This window comes from Neopelma chrysocephalum, unplaced genomic scaffold, assembly GCF_003984885.1.
Source record: "Neopelma chrysocephalum unplaced genomic scaffold, ASM398488v2 Primary Assembly neopelma1_187398, whole genome shotgun sequence".
NCBI lineage: Eukaryota > Metazoa > Chordata > Aves > Passeriformes > Pipridae > Neopelma > Neopelma chrysocephalum.
Window position 1 is genome coordinate 8,974 of NW_020939130.1, and position 12,212 is coordinate 21,185.

At 45.4% G+C, this 12,212-nt stretch overlaps 2 protein-coding genes and 2 non-coding genes across 7 annotated transcripts; 3 read left to right on the forward strand and 1 right to left on the reverse strand.

The window, feature by feature from the left end:
- Positions 1-4: 4 nt before the first annotated feature.
- On the forward strand, positions 5-4,661 carry LOC113963011 (butyrophilin-like protein 9). 4 transcript variants are annotated; one of them, XM_027673810.1, is made up of 13 exons: positions 5-58; positions 741-803; positions 1,092-1,186; positions 1,309-1,361; positions 1,652-1,750; positions 1,957-1,983; positions 2,237-2,263; positions 2,527-2,553; positions 2,689-2,715; positions 3,228-3,254; positions 3,649-3,669; positions 3,796-3,822; positions 4,105-4,661. In XM_027673810.1, the coding sequence occupies exons 3-13, from the start codon at positions 1,101-1,103 to the stop codon at positions 4,590-4,592; spliced, it is 909 nt and encodes a 302-aa protein (XP_027529611.1). In that variant the 5' UTR covers positions 5-58; positions 741-803; positions 1,092-1,100; the 3' UTR covers positions 4,593-4,661. The 4 variants fall into 4 exon arrangements, with proteins under 4 accessions (XP_027529611.1, XP_027529608.1, XP_027529609.1 ...); XM_027673807.1 differs by having other exon boundaries at positions 7-58; positions 1,092-1,361; XM_027673808.1 differs by lacking the exon at positions 2,237-2,263 and having other exon boundaries at positions 7-58; positions 1,092-1,361.
- Positions 4,662-7,232: 2,571 nt separating this feature from the next.
- On the reverse strand, positions 7,233-10,048 carry LOC113963010 (butyrophilin subfamily 3 member A3-like). The gene is made up of 6 exons (XM_027673806.1): positions 10,021-10,048; positions 9,482-9,838; positions 8,460-8,741; positions 7,675-7,773; positions 7,525-7,551; positions 7,233-7,422 (listed from the first exon to the last, which is right to left on the reverse strand). Exons 1-6 carry the CDS (start codon positions 10,046-10,048, stop codon positions 7,349-7,351), a joined length of 867 nt encoding a protein of 288 aa, XP_027529607.1. The 3' UTR covers positions 7,233-7,348.
- A 1,177-nt stretch (positions 10,049-11,225) lies between these two features.
- TRNAK-UUU lies at positions 11,226-11,298 on the forward strand. The gene has a single exon. It is a non-coding gene; the product is annotated as a tRNA-Lys (tRNA).
- A 158-nt stretch (positions 11,299-11,456) lies between these two features.
- Positions 11,457-11,528, forward strand: TRNAQ-CUG. Its single transcript has one exon. It is a non-coding gene; the product is annotated as a tRNA-Gln (tRNA).
- The last annotated feature ends 684 nt before the right edge of the window (positions 11,529-12,212 follow it).

Here is a 12,212-nt window from a genome sequence, read left to right on the forward strand (position 1 = left end):
ACAGGTTTCAGTCCCGGGGGATTTTCTGGAGATCCTGCGGGTGCTGCTGGAAAACCAGGTTGGTTTTCCCTTTTTCCACGCGATTTCCCACCTTTTTCAGGGAATTTTATCCTATTTCCATTTTATATTTCCCATAAATTCCCGTTTTCTGTTTGTTTATAATTCCCGGAGCTCCCAAGTTTTTCCTCTTCCTTCTTTTCCCGTGGGATTTCCGTCGCTTTCTCTTCCCTCGCGTTGCTTTTCCAGCATTTTGGGATTTGCCCTGAAATATTTGGGAATTCTCTTTTATCCCCTCGGGAAACTGAAAGGAATTTTGGCACCATGATGTTATGGGGGGAGGGAGAAAGGATTGAAAAAGGGCCAAAATGGGAAAAAAAATCCCCAAAAAACCTGTGGATAAAAAAACCCCCAAAGTTTCCAGGATGGCCTCGTTTTCCTGGGAATTGCTGCTGAGGAAAAGGACACCCTGGAAAAAGGGAATTCCCAGGAGTTTTCCCTGTTTTCCCTTTTTTTCCCTCCTTTTCCTTTTTCCCCCTTTTTTTCCCCCCTTTCCCATTTTTCTCCCTTTCCCCCTTTTTTCCCTTTTCCATTCCCTCTAAATCCAGGAAAGGAACCCACAGAACAACTTCCAAAACCCGGGAACAGTTTGTTGGAGCAGATCCATCTGCTCCAGAACTCAGGAGCAGGACCCAATCCCATGGATTTCCCATTCCCACCTGGAATTTTTCCTTTCCCCACAGGAATGGGGCCCTGGATCCGGATAGTCCCCCTCGTCGCCTTCTCCGGACTCCACCCCACAACGGGTAATTTTATGGGATTTCATGGATTTGTTGAGCTTGGAAAAGACCCTGAGGATCCCCAGAGAGCTTCTGGAATTCTTTGGGATTCGAGCTTCCAAATGATTCCATCGGGGGAAGCGAGGGAAGTTAATTTGGGATTTTTTTGGGGGGGAGGGAATTTTTGGCTTTTTTTGCTTTATTCCCACCTGGCAGGAAGGACCTGGAATCTTCATCCCAATAATTCCAGCTGCCTTGGAGAGGGGGGAAAATCGGAATATTATTCTGGAGCTCCTGTGTCCTCCTCATCCATAGGGAGCATCCATGACCCGCTGCTCGTCCTGGACGGATTGGAAGACTCCGGAATCCGCCTCAAGTGCCTCTCGGAGCGGCTCCTTTCCGAAGTCGAGGTGCTGTGGGTGGACGGGAAAGGCAGGAATATCACCGGGAATCCCCTGGGCACGGACACATCCGGGAATGCCGGGAGCTCCATCGTCCTCAAACCGGGATTTGGGAACGCCGTGTCCTGCAGGATCGTCGACAACCTCGGGAAAACATCCACGGAATCCTCCGTCGTCATCGCGGGTGAGGGGGGGAAAACAGGGATCTGGTGCTGCTTTTCCCGGGAATCCCAATTTTTAGTGGGATAATCAATCAATTCCCGGTTTTAGGGATGAAAAATTCCGGGTTTGGGGATCCAAATTCCCTCCACTCCAGGTGTGTCCCCAAATCTCATCAGGACATTCCCCACGGGAAGATTCCCAGCCTGTGGAAAGGGGCTTTGGAAGAAGGTCCCTCCCAACCCAACCATCCCGCGATTCCATGGCCAGGGTGATATTCCGAGGGAATAACGGAGCCCCTGGATTGTTTTCCAGAGAGTTTCTTCCCGACCATCTCCCCCTGGCTCCCGGCTTTTGTGATGATCCTGCTCTTTGGAATATTCCTGGTCCTGGCAGCTGTTTATAAAATCCGGAGTAAGTTCCTTCATTTCCTTCCCTTTCCCTTCTTTTCCCTTTCCCCCCCTTCCCTTTTTATCCTTTCTTTCCCTTTCCCTCCTTTTTTCCCTTTTCCCATTTTCCTCTTTTTTCCCCCTTTTCCCCCCTTTTCCCCCTTCCCAGGAAAACCTTCCTTGGAAAAATCTCGAGTGAACCAACATTCCCCTTTCCCTGTTTTCCCACAGCCAACCAAAAGGCGACGGATCAGGAAAGTGAGTCAAACCATTCAATTAACTAATTAACGAAATTAAACCTCGGGCTTCTAAAAATAGAAATAAAACATGTAAATAAATAAATACAAAAAAAAGAGAAGCAGAAAACGGTCCTTAAAACTGATTTTTAAATTAATTAATTAAATTTATAATTTTAAATTAATTAAATTAATTAATTTAAAATTAATTTAAAATTAATTTAAATTAATTTTAAAATTATTTTTTGTGCTCTAAAATGTTCCTCTTTTCCCAGGAAACGCCCAGAAGCAAATTCAGGAGGGTGAGTGGAAAAAAAAAAGTGATTTTTTTTTCTCGGCGATTTCTGCCTTCAAATTTCTTTAACAAATTAAAAAAAAAAATGCATCAAATCCGGCGAGAAAATCAAATTAAAATTAACCTGAGCCCGGGAATTCAGCGACTGTTAAAAAAAAGACCCGGTGAAAGTGTCGGAAAAATGGGAAAAATTCGGTGTATTTTGGGGGAAAAGGGAGTAAAAAAGGGAAAAAAAAGTGATTTTTAATATTTGAACCCGATTCCTTTCAGACATCGAGGAATTCAAGATGGAGCTGGGTAAGGGCTGAGCTCGGGACTGAGGGTTTGTTGGACTGAGACTGTTGGAGTCATTCTGATGATTTCATAGACTTGGGGGGGGGGGTTGTCCTGAATTTCCCCCCATTTTCCTCATTTTCTCCCTTTGTTTTCCAGAGGAAGTGCAGGAGAAATTCCAGAAGGGTAAAAAATCCTGGATTATTCCTCCAGAATTAATTACATTTTATATAATAATATGTGTCGTAGGTAGAATTAGAATTATTTCAATTCTTTAAGAATATAAATTATATTATTATTAATTTATTAATACTGTTAACAGTAAGTATATATTGATTTGGTAATTATTAATATTTATGATTAATAATTAATTCATAATTATTAATTGTTATATTCATTAACATTAACTATTAATAATATAGAATATATTTTTATATCAAGTCACTAAATATAAAAATATATTTTTTCATGTATTTTAGATGTATTGTAGAATATTTTAAATATATTTTTATATCGTATTTTAAATATAATCTATTTTAATACATTTTAATATATTAAATATGATTTTGTGTATTTTTATATGTCATACACATAATTTTAAATATATTTCTCTACCTTTTAACCTTTCCATCCCCAAATTCCCAGAATTCCCCTCCTTTCCCCTTCCCAAATCCTGATTTCCTTTTCTTTCCTCGTAGAAAACCAGGAGATGACAACAAAAATCGGTGAGAAAATTCCACAGCTTGGGGAATTTCGGGAATTTCGGGTTTTTGGGGCTCCGGAAAAAAAAAGAAGCACTTTCGGGGGGAAATTGGGGCCACTTTGAGGGCTGGGGCCAGTGACACACCTGGGACAGGTGACACTGGTGAGAGGTGACACACCTGGGACAGGTGACACAGGTGACACAGGTGACACAGGTGACAGGTGACAGGTGACACACCTGGCTCAGGTGTCACAGGTGACACACCTGGGACTGGTGACACACCTGGAACAGGTGACACAGGTGACACAGGTGACACAGGTGACAGGTGCCACACCTGGCTCAGGTGTCACAGGTGCCCCACCCGGCCCAGGTGCCCCTTTTCCAGCAGGACGGTGATGGAATTTCTCTCCTTCCAGAACAAATCCAGGCCCAACTGGGTGAGTTGGTCCCGAACCCCGAAATTCCCAAACCCCGCCCCCGATTATGCAAAAATCATGCAAATGAGCTGCTCCTGCCGCGGTAATTAATCAATTAGCATTAATTAGTCGTTCATTTCCCTGCAGATTTCAGACGTGCCCAGAGAAACGTGGGTGAGTCAGGGCCTTCCCCTTCCCCTTCCTCTTCCTCTTCCTCTCCCTCTCCCCTTCCCCTTCCTCTTCCTCTTCCCTTCCCCTTCCCCTTCCTCTTCCTCTCCCTCTCCCTCTCCCTCTCCCCCTTCCTCTTCTCTTCCTCTTCCTCTTCCTCTCCTTCTCTTCCTCCATTTTCACATTAAATTATCCACAACCCCCCAAATTTTATATCATTTTTCTATCACTTTCCATAACCACTTTTCCCTAATTCCCTGGAAATCCTCGGCTTTCCCCCTCTCCCAGTCCCGCTGACCCTGGACGAGCTCTGCAAACATCCCGAACTCTCCCTCCGGGACCGATCCCGGATCGTTTCCTGCTCCGAGCAGCTCCACCCCAAACCCGTCGTCCTGGCCCAGGAATCCTTTTCCCAAGGGAAGCACTACTGGGAAGTGGAAGTCGGGGACGGATCCGGCTGGGAGCTGGGGGTGCTGGCTGAGGAAATCCGGGATTCCCTGCGGAGCGACGGGATGGTGCTGCCGCGGGAGCGGGAGCAGGTTCTCGGCCTCGGCTATTCCCGGGGGGAATTCAGCATTCCCGGGGGCCGGAATTCCGGGCCCTGCCCAGTGCTCGGGGTTTTCCTGGATCAGGAATCCCGCAGCCTCTCCTTCTTCGACGTGGAAGGGAAGAGTCTCCTGGCGTCGCTTCCCTTGAGGTTTTCTGGGAATCTCTTCCCGTTTTTCAGCCCCGGCTCCGACGGGAAGGGGTTGGGAATTCGCTCCGTGGGGGGTTAATAATTAAAATAATAAATTATGTAAATATCAATAGATTATCATATTTATAATTTGCGATAATTAATGAATTTGTAATTAATAAACTAATAAAATTAATAAATTAATAAAAATGTAAAATAATTTCTTGAATAATAAATTAAATTAAAAATTAAAGTTTTCCAATTTTTTTCCATTTCCTATCCCAATTATTTTCTCCTCTGGAGACGAGGATGGACAACAGGAAATCCCAAAATTCCCAAGGGAACCCAGAGCACGACTCAAATCCCAGATCTGGAGATTCTGCTGGGAATTGCATCCAAGGGAGCTCCCACCCCCCTTGTTCATTCCACCTGATGGAGCCGGGATCAAGCTCCTGCTCCAGGCTCTTCCCACCCAAATTCCAGCACATTTGGGGACCAAATAACCTCTCCTTCCCATCCTTTTCCTGCTAGGAATTCCCCAATGGGCCCAAACGTCCTAAGAATTCCCAAACCAACAACATTTCCCTTCAAAAACCTTTTATTCCATTTCTTTTTTTTTTTCCCAGGAAAAGCCAGTCTCAGACGTTTTTTTTTTTCCAGGGAAAACCAGTCCCAAATGGGGGTTTTATCCAGGGAAAACCAGCCCCTTTCCCCCTCCTTTCCCTCTTTTTCCCCCTCCCACACCCTCACGTTCCTTCCCATTCCCATTTCCATCATTTTCTCCCCCCTTTTCCCCCATCCCTGCTCAAAGTCCCTTTAGCGGGACCGGGATCGGCACCGGGCGGATCCCGACCCCTTCCCCCCGGGACACAAACGGGAAGAACATCCCCTGGGAATTCCCCGCGGTGCTCAGACCCAGCCTCTCCACGAGCTCCGCGGTCTCCACGTCGTAGAATTCCAGGCACTCCCAATCCAGGTCCAGGAAGACGCCGAGGGCGGAGCCGCTCCAGCGGAGCTTCCCGAGCCCGCGGGCGCCGGCGCTGGAGAGAATCTCTCCCTGGGATCGGCGCAGAGCCCAGGAATCCCGGCTGGGAACGGGCCGGGCCTCGCATCCCGCGTTTTCCAGCAGCACTCCCAGCGCCCAGTCCTGCTCCCGGCCCAGCTCCAGCTCCCAGTAGTGCTTCCCGCTCCCGAAGCCTTCCCGCCCCACGCGCACCGGGAATGTGGGAGCGGACGCGTCGCTCTCCCCGCTCGGGAGCTCCAGGATCCGCTCCGGGGCATTCCAGGATACGGGAACTGCGGGACAGCAGGAGGAGAAGGAGCCACGGAAACCCTGAATTCCCAAGTCCCAGAATCCCCAAATCCCAGAATTCCCAAATCCCTGGATCCCCGAGTTGGCTGAGGTTGGAAAGGCCCCCAAGGCCTCCCCCCGGATCTCTCCCATCCTGGGATTTCCCAGGACACAAATCCCTCTCCCTCTTCCCATCCATCCTCTCGGGAATTGCATCCTGATCCCATCCCGGCCTCGGACGCCTCCCAGGACTCCCTTTTTCCACCATTCCCAACATCCCCATCCCTTCTCCATTCCTGCCATCCAAGGCACATTCCCATTTTTCCAGCTCACCTGCGTGGCTCCGGGCTTCCCAGAAATCTATGGAAAAACAACAGACGTCGCTGCATTCCAGGTTTTTTGGTGGAATCTGGTCCTCTCCGGACTGGGAAAACCCTTTGGATCTCCCAAAAATCCCATTTAATCCCCAAATCCCAGGAATTTCCACAATCCCATCTTTTTCACTCACCCAGCTCTGCCTTCAGTCGACCTGCAAGAAAAAGATATTCCAGGTATTTTTGTTTGGATTTCCTATCTTTCCCCAGTTTTCCCCATTTTTTGCCAGTTTTTCCCCTTTTTTCCATTCTTTCCCCATTTTTTGCCAGTTTTCCCAATGGGAACAACTCCTGGGAGTGGAAAACAAGGATATTCCTCCCCATAAATTGATATTTCACTGCATTCATTAACTATAAATCCAGGGAAAACATGGATATTAACAGGAATTCTCATCCTATTGTTTCTAAAGATGACCCAGAGCACAGTGTTATGTAAATTTATGCAAATTTATGTAAACCAACCCCCTTACCGAAGCGTTTCTTGAAGTGGATCTTGGCTGGAAAAAAAAAAAAGGGGCAGAAATTGAGGGAGGAGAAAATTCCAGAGGAAAAAAAAAGGAAAATATCCATGGGAAAGACATTGGAATTATGCCAGTTATTCCTTCTGGGAATTCTGTTAAATTCCAGGACTGAGGGAATTGCAGGTTTTTGCTAAAAAGGTGGAAAAGGGGAAGGAGAAGAAAAAGTTTTGATCCCGAAAAAGTCCCAGTGGAATTCGGTGGAAGATTTGGGCTTGGATTTTGGGATTTTGGGGGTCTTTTCCTGCCTAAGTGATTCCATGAAATCCCACGGAAGAGGAAAAAGCTGTGACTGGATCATCCCTGGGGGTTAATTAATCACTTTTAATTAAGATGAACTTGATTAAACCGAGGATTGTTTTCCCAAGGAATGTTTTATGGGAATGGGATTTACCCGCTCGTTTCTTGGCTTTCTCTCCGTCTGGAGATTCCGGACGTGGAATCGAGGGAATAATTGGGAATAACATTAATATTTAATAATAGATATTGTTAATATTTGTTAATATTTATTATTAATGTGGGAAGGGAAGGGAAGGGAAGGGAAGGGAAGGGAAGGGAAGGGAAGGGAAGGAAAAAGGGAATCTCTTACCCAACAACGACTTCACCTTCTTTTTTTCTGGAAAAGAGAGGACACGGAATTTTGGCTCCCAAAATTCCCGATTTGGGAACTTTCCTAATATTTGACGCTGGACATTTCCCGTTTCCTGAGGGATTTTTTACCTTCTTCCCTTTCCAGCTTCACTTTCACTGCAAAACAAGGGAAATTCATCCAAAATAGCCATAATAAATACAAATAATATGATTAATATAATTAATATAAATAATTCACCTTAATTCCTCATCACTCACCTGCACTGGCATTTTTCTTGTTGCTCCCTGGTTAAAAAAAGTGGGGAAAAAAAGCCCTTTTATCCCATGTTTTTTTGCACAGAAACGAGCTCCAAATTATTTTTATTCCAGGGGATTTTTTTTTTCCCCCAGGATTTTCCCAACACTTACTCCTCAGGAGGCAAAACACAGCAGAAATCAGGAGCAGGTTGAGGCCCAAAAGCACCAGGAAACCGATGAGCCAGGAGGAGACGGAAGGGAGGAAAACATCTGGGAAAAGGAGCAACACTCCATTAATTATTTTATATTAACGATTTTCAAAGTGTGTTAATAATTAGAGAGTTTTATTTTGGACCCAAAGGTTGCATATAAATGATTAAATATTAAGTATGAATTAAATTATTAAATATTAGGATTAAATTAAGGATTAAATATTCCACCGTGGATTTAAGGAGTAAATATATAATATATAAATATTATATATTTATAAATATATGTAATAAAATAATAAATAAATATTTATATATTTATAAATATTATATAATATATAAATATTATAAATATATAAATATTGTTTATATAAATAATAACAAATAAATAAAAATAAATATAAAAATATATAAATATATGAATCATTATTAAATATTAGGATTAAATTAAGGATGAAATATTCCACCGTGGATTTAAGGAGTAAATATGTAATATATAAATATATATATATTTATAAATAAATATATAAATTTCTCCCAATATAATAAATAAATATATAAATTATATAAATATATAAATAAATATATATAAATATATGAATAATAATATATAAATAATAATAAATCTATTATATAATATAAATAATATATAAATAATAATTACATAAATATATAAATAAATATCTATATTTCTCCCAGCACAGATCCTGGGAACGGAGCCGATCCCAGGGGTGATCCTGGACCCACCCGAGATGCGGATCCGGGATTCCCTGGAGACGTTGAGCCGGGGGTTGAGGATCCTGCAGGAAACCTCCAGGTCGGATCCGGGCGGGAGGGTCACGGAAGCATCGACCCGGAACAGCCCCGACGGCTCCGGCGTCGTCCTGGGGCTGGAAAATCCCTCCCGGAGCTTCCCTTGGCCGTCCAGCCAAAGGATTTCGGGATTGGGGAACCAGCCCGAGGCTCGGCAGGAGAGGCCGAGGTCCCTTTTCCGGGAGTTCACGACGATGGTGGGAACGTCGCCGACGGCTGCGGAAAAACGGGAGGGTTTCCCTTCCAAACAGCGGGAAATTGGGATCTGGGGGGAATTGGGTTTCCTTGGAAAAGGGTTTTAAGGGTTTGAAGGTGTTGGAAGGTTTTTTCCTTGGATTTAAGGAGGGACGGGAGGGAATTAAAGGGGAAGGAGTGGAAGGGATTCCAAGGGAATGAGGGATTCCAGGGAGAATCTGGGAGAGGGAGGGGGGAGGTTGGTTTAGGAGGAAGTCGGGAGTGGGATTTGCCAGGATTTGGGAAAATGTGGGAATTATAATTACTATATTATATATTTACTATTTACTATTTAATATCTATATATAAAAATTAATATCTATTAATATCTATTAATATATTAATTATATATTATTAAATATATTGTTAATATATATTATTATGCATTTAATATGTATTTTATATATTATATACTATATACTATATTATATATTTTTACATTATAGTTAAAGAGTGTATATTGTACACTATGTATTTATATATTACGTATTATATACCTATATTTCATTATACACCTATATTTTCATATTTATAGAAAATAAATATATGACACAAAAATATCAAATATAAAAAAATAAAATATAAAAACCATAGAACATAAAAATATAAAATAATATAAAAATATTCAAACGCATAAAAATGCACCAAAATAAAATAACCATAAAAATTTTGCCCCATTTTTTTTTTTTTTTAAAGAAATAAAATGATCCCAGAATTCCCACCTGCCACTTCCAGCTCCACCGACGCCTCCCGGGACACGTCCTGGGCTGACACGTGGCAGGTGTAGAACCCTCGGTCGGAGATCCCGACGTTCCTCAATCCCAGGGACACGTTCCCGGCCCGGAATTCCCTGGGGAAAAACTCCGCCCGGCCCCGGAACCTCCCGTCCCACTCCTCCTCCCGGCTCTTCCCGTCGAAACCGCCCACGGGGATCCGTCGGGAGCCGTCGTGGAACACCCAGCGGACGGAGAAAACCTCGGGAATGGGCTCCGGGGTCACCCGGCAGGGCAGGACAACCCGATCCCCGACGATCCCGACGATCCCGACGACGGGAATTCCAGGAGAAGCCACCGACCGACCTGTTTCGGGACAAAACGGGGGTTTGTTCCCGGTTTATCCGCGTCGGGTTTTCATGGAATTAATGTCAGGCAACCAACGCAACCATGTCAGTGGGAGAGGAACCCGGAGGAGAACTGGGAAAACGACACGGAACGCTCGCGGGATTTGAGATTCCGGGATTTATCCCTCTGGTGTTTCGAACCTTTGATCGTTTTGGTTGGAAAAACCATGGAAAAATGGGGGAAAACCAATTCCCTGGGGATCCTCTTCCAGCCCCGATCAAACCCTCTGGATAAAGAAGCTTTTCCAAGGTTTTTGAAGGAATTTTGGCAATACGTCCCAAATATATCCCAGATATATCCCAAATGGAATTGTCTTCACCTGTGGCCAGGTGGGATCCCTGTTGGAATGTCAGGACTGGGAGCAGCGTCAACCACCAGACCCGGGAATCCATCGATGTCCCGGAATCTCCCGGAATTCCTTCGGCCCCTGCACACATTCCACGGAAAAGAACAAGAGAATCAAGGGATGAAATAACAGGGAAAAATGTCCAGGAATTTATGGATGGAGGGATTGGGGTTCTCAAGGAAAAGAAAGTCCCGGGTGTTTCATTTTATTCCATTTATTCCACTTAAAAAAAAAAATCAATTTACTCCAGTTAAAAAATATCAATTTACTCCCAGTAAAAAAATCAATTTATTCTGGATGAATCAATTTCTAGAAGTGAATTCACGGATTTTTCCGACCAGGAATTTCTTACCGGAGCAGGAAGGACCCGAAGGTTCCTCCGGAGTCAGGTTGGGAAGAACTTTGTCCTCAGATTTTATATTTTTATGGCGCCTGAAAGCCCTGATTGGCTTTTTCCGAAAGGGTTGGACCTTGAAAAAGGGAAGTGGGAATCCTATAATAGATTAGGGTTATATTTTATATATTATAATACATTGTGTATTATGTTATGTATTGTATTAGAGTATATATTAAACTATAAATTATATATAATATCTAATAAAATCATATATTAAATATATCCTGTTATTTTATTAGTTATTATCATAAATATAATGATAAAAAATATATAAAATATACTAGGTTTATCTTTTATCTATACATTATATATTATGTTATATATTGTGTTAGAGTATATATTATACTATAAATTATATATAATATCGAATATAATCAGATATTCACTATGCATTATTTATCATTATTATTTATTACAATAATAAATAATTGCATTTTGCAACACGCCCCGAAATCCCTCCCCCGCCACAACCCCAGAGGAATCATTTCCCCCCGGAATGTTTTCTGCCCAAAACTCCGGGATTTCTCCCGGAACCCTCGGGATTTTGCCCAAAACTGCGGGATTTCAGCCCAAACCGCCGCCGGCGGCCGCCCCCCGCAGGAGCCCGGATAGCTCAGTCGGTAGAGCATCAGACTTTTAATCTGAGGGTCCAGGGTTCAAGTCCCTGTTCGGGCGGGTTCCCCTTTTCCCGCTCCCGGCGCATCCCGGGGGGTCCCATCCCCGTTTTCCCCCCTCCTCTCCCGGGGGGGGGGGAACAACCGCGGGGTCTCTTTTTCGTGGCGGAGGGAGCGGCGCGGAGGGGTCTGGGCCGGGCGGAGGGGGCGGCGCGAGGCGGTCCCATGGTGTAATGGTGAGCACTCTGGACTCTGAATCCAGCGATCCGAGTTCGAATCTCGGTGGGACCTCGCCCTCTTTTTGGGTCTCCCCCCTCTCCACGTACGGGCTCGTTTGTGCCCCCCCCCGTGTCCCGCCGTAGGGCCGGGGGGCAAGAGGGGGGGTCTTGGCTCCTTGTGGCGTTTGGGAAGCGCAGGGGACACTCGCCCGGGGACTCCGTGCCCCGAGTGTGTCACGCGCGTGGGTGTGGGGGTGTGGCGGCCCCGCTCCTCTCCCCCCCCTTTTGGGGTCGGGGTGTGACGCCTCAAAAGGGACCTCGCGTGACCCCGCTCCGGGGTCTGTGCGTGACGTCCCACGTGTGACACCCCCCGGGGGACCTCGTGTGACCCCACAGGTGCTTCGGGGACCGTGTGTGACATCCCACGTGTGACTGCCCGACCCCCTCAGCGGAGAGACCCGAGTGGCCAGGACGGACAGACTGAGGGGCAGACAGACAGAGGGACATTTGGGGGGACAGAGGCTGGACAGAGGGACGGGAGGGAGACGGAGGGACAGAGGGACGGGAGGGAGACGGAGGGACAGAGGGACAGGAGGGAGGCAGAGGGGCAGAAGGGGGACAGAGGGGACAGAAGGGGGACAAAGGGGACAGAGGGACAGAAGGAGACAGAGGGACAGAGGGTCAGGAGGGGGCCAGGAGCCAGACCGGGGGACAGGAGCCAGACCGAGGGACAGGAGGGGGCAAAGAGGACCCAGGC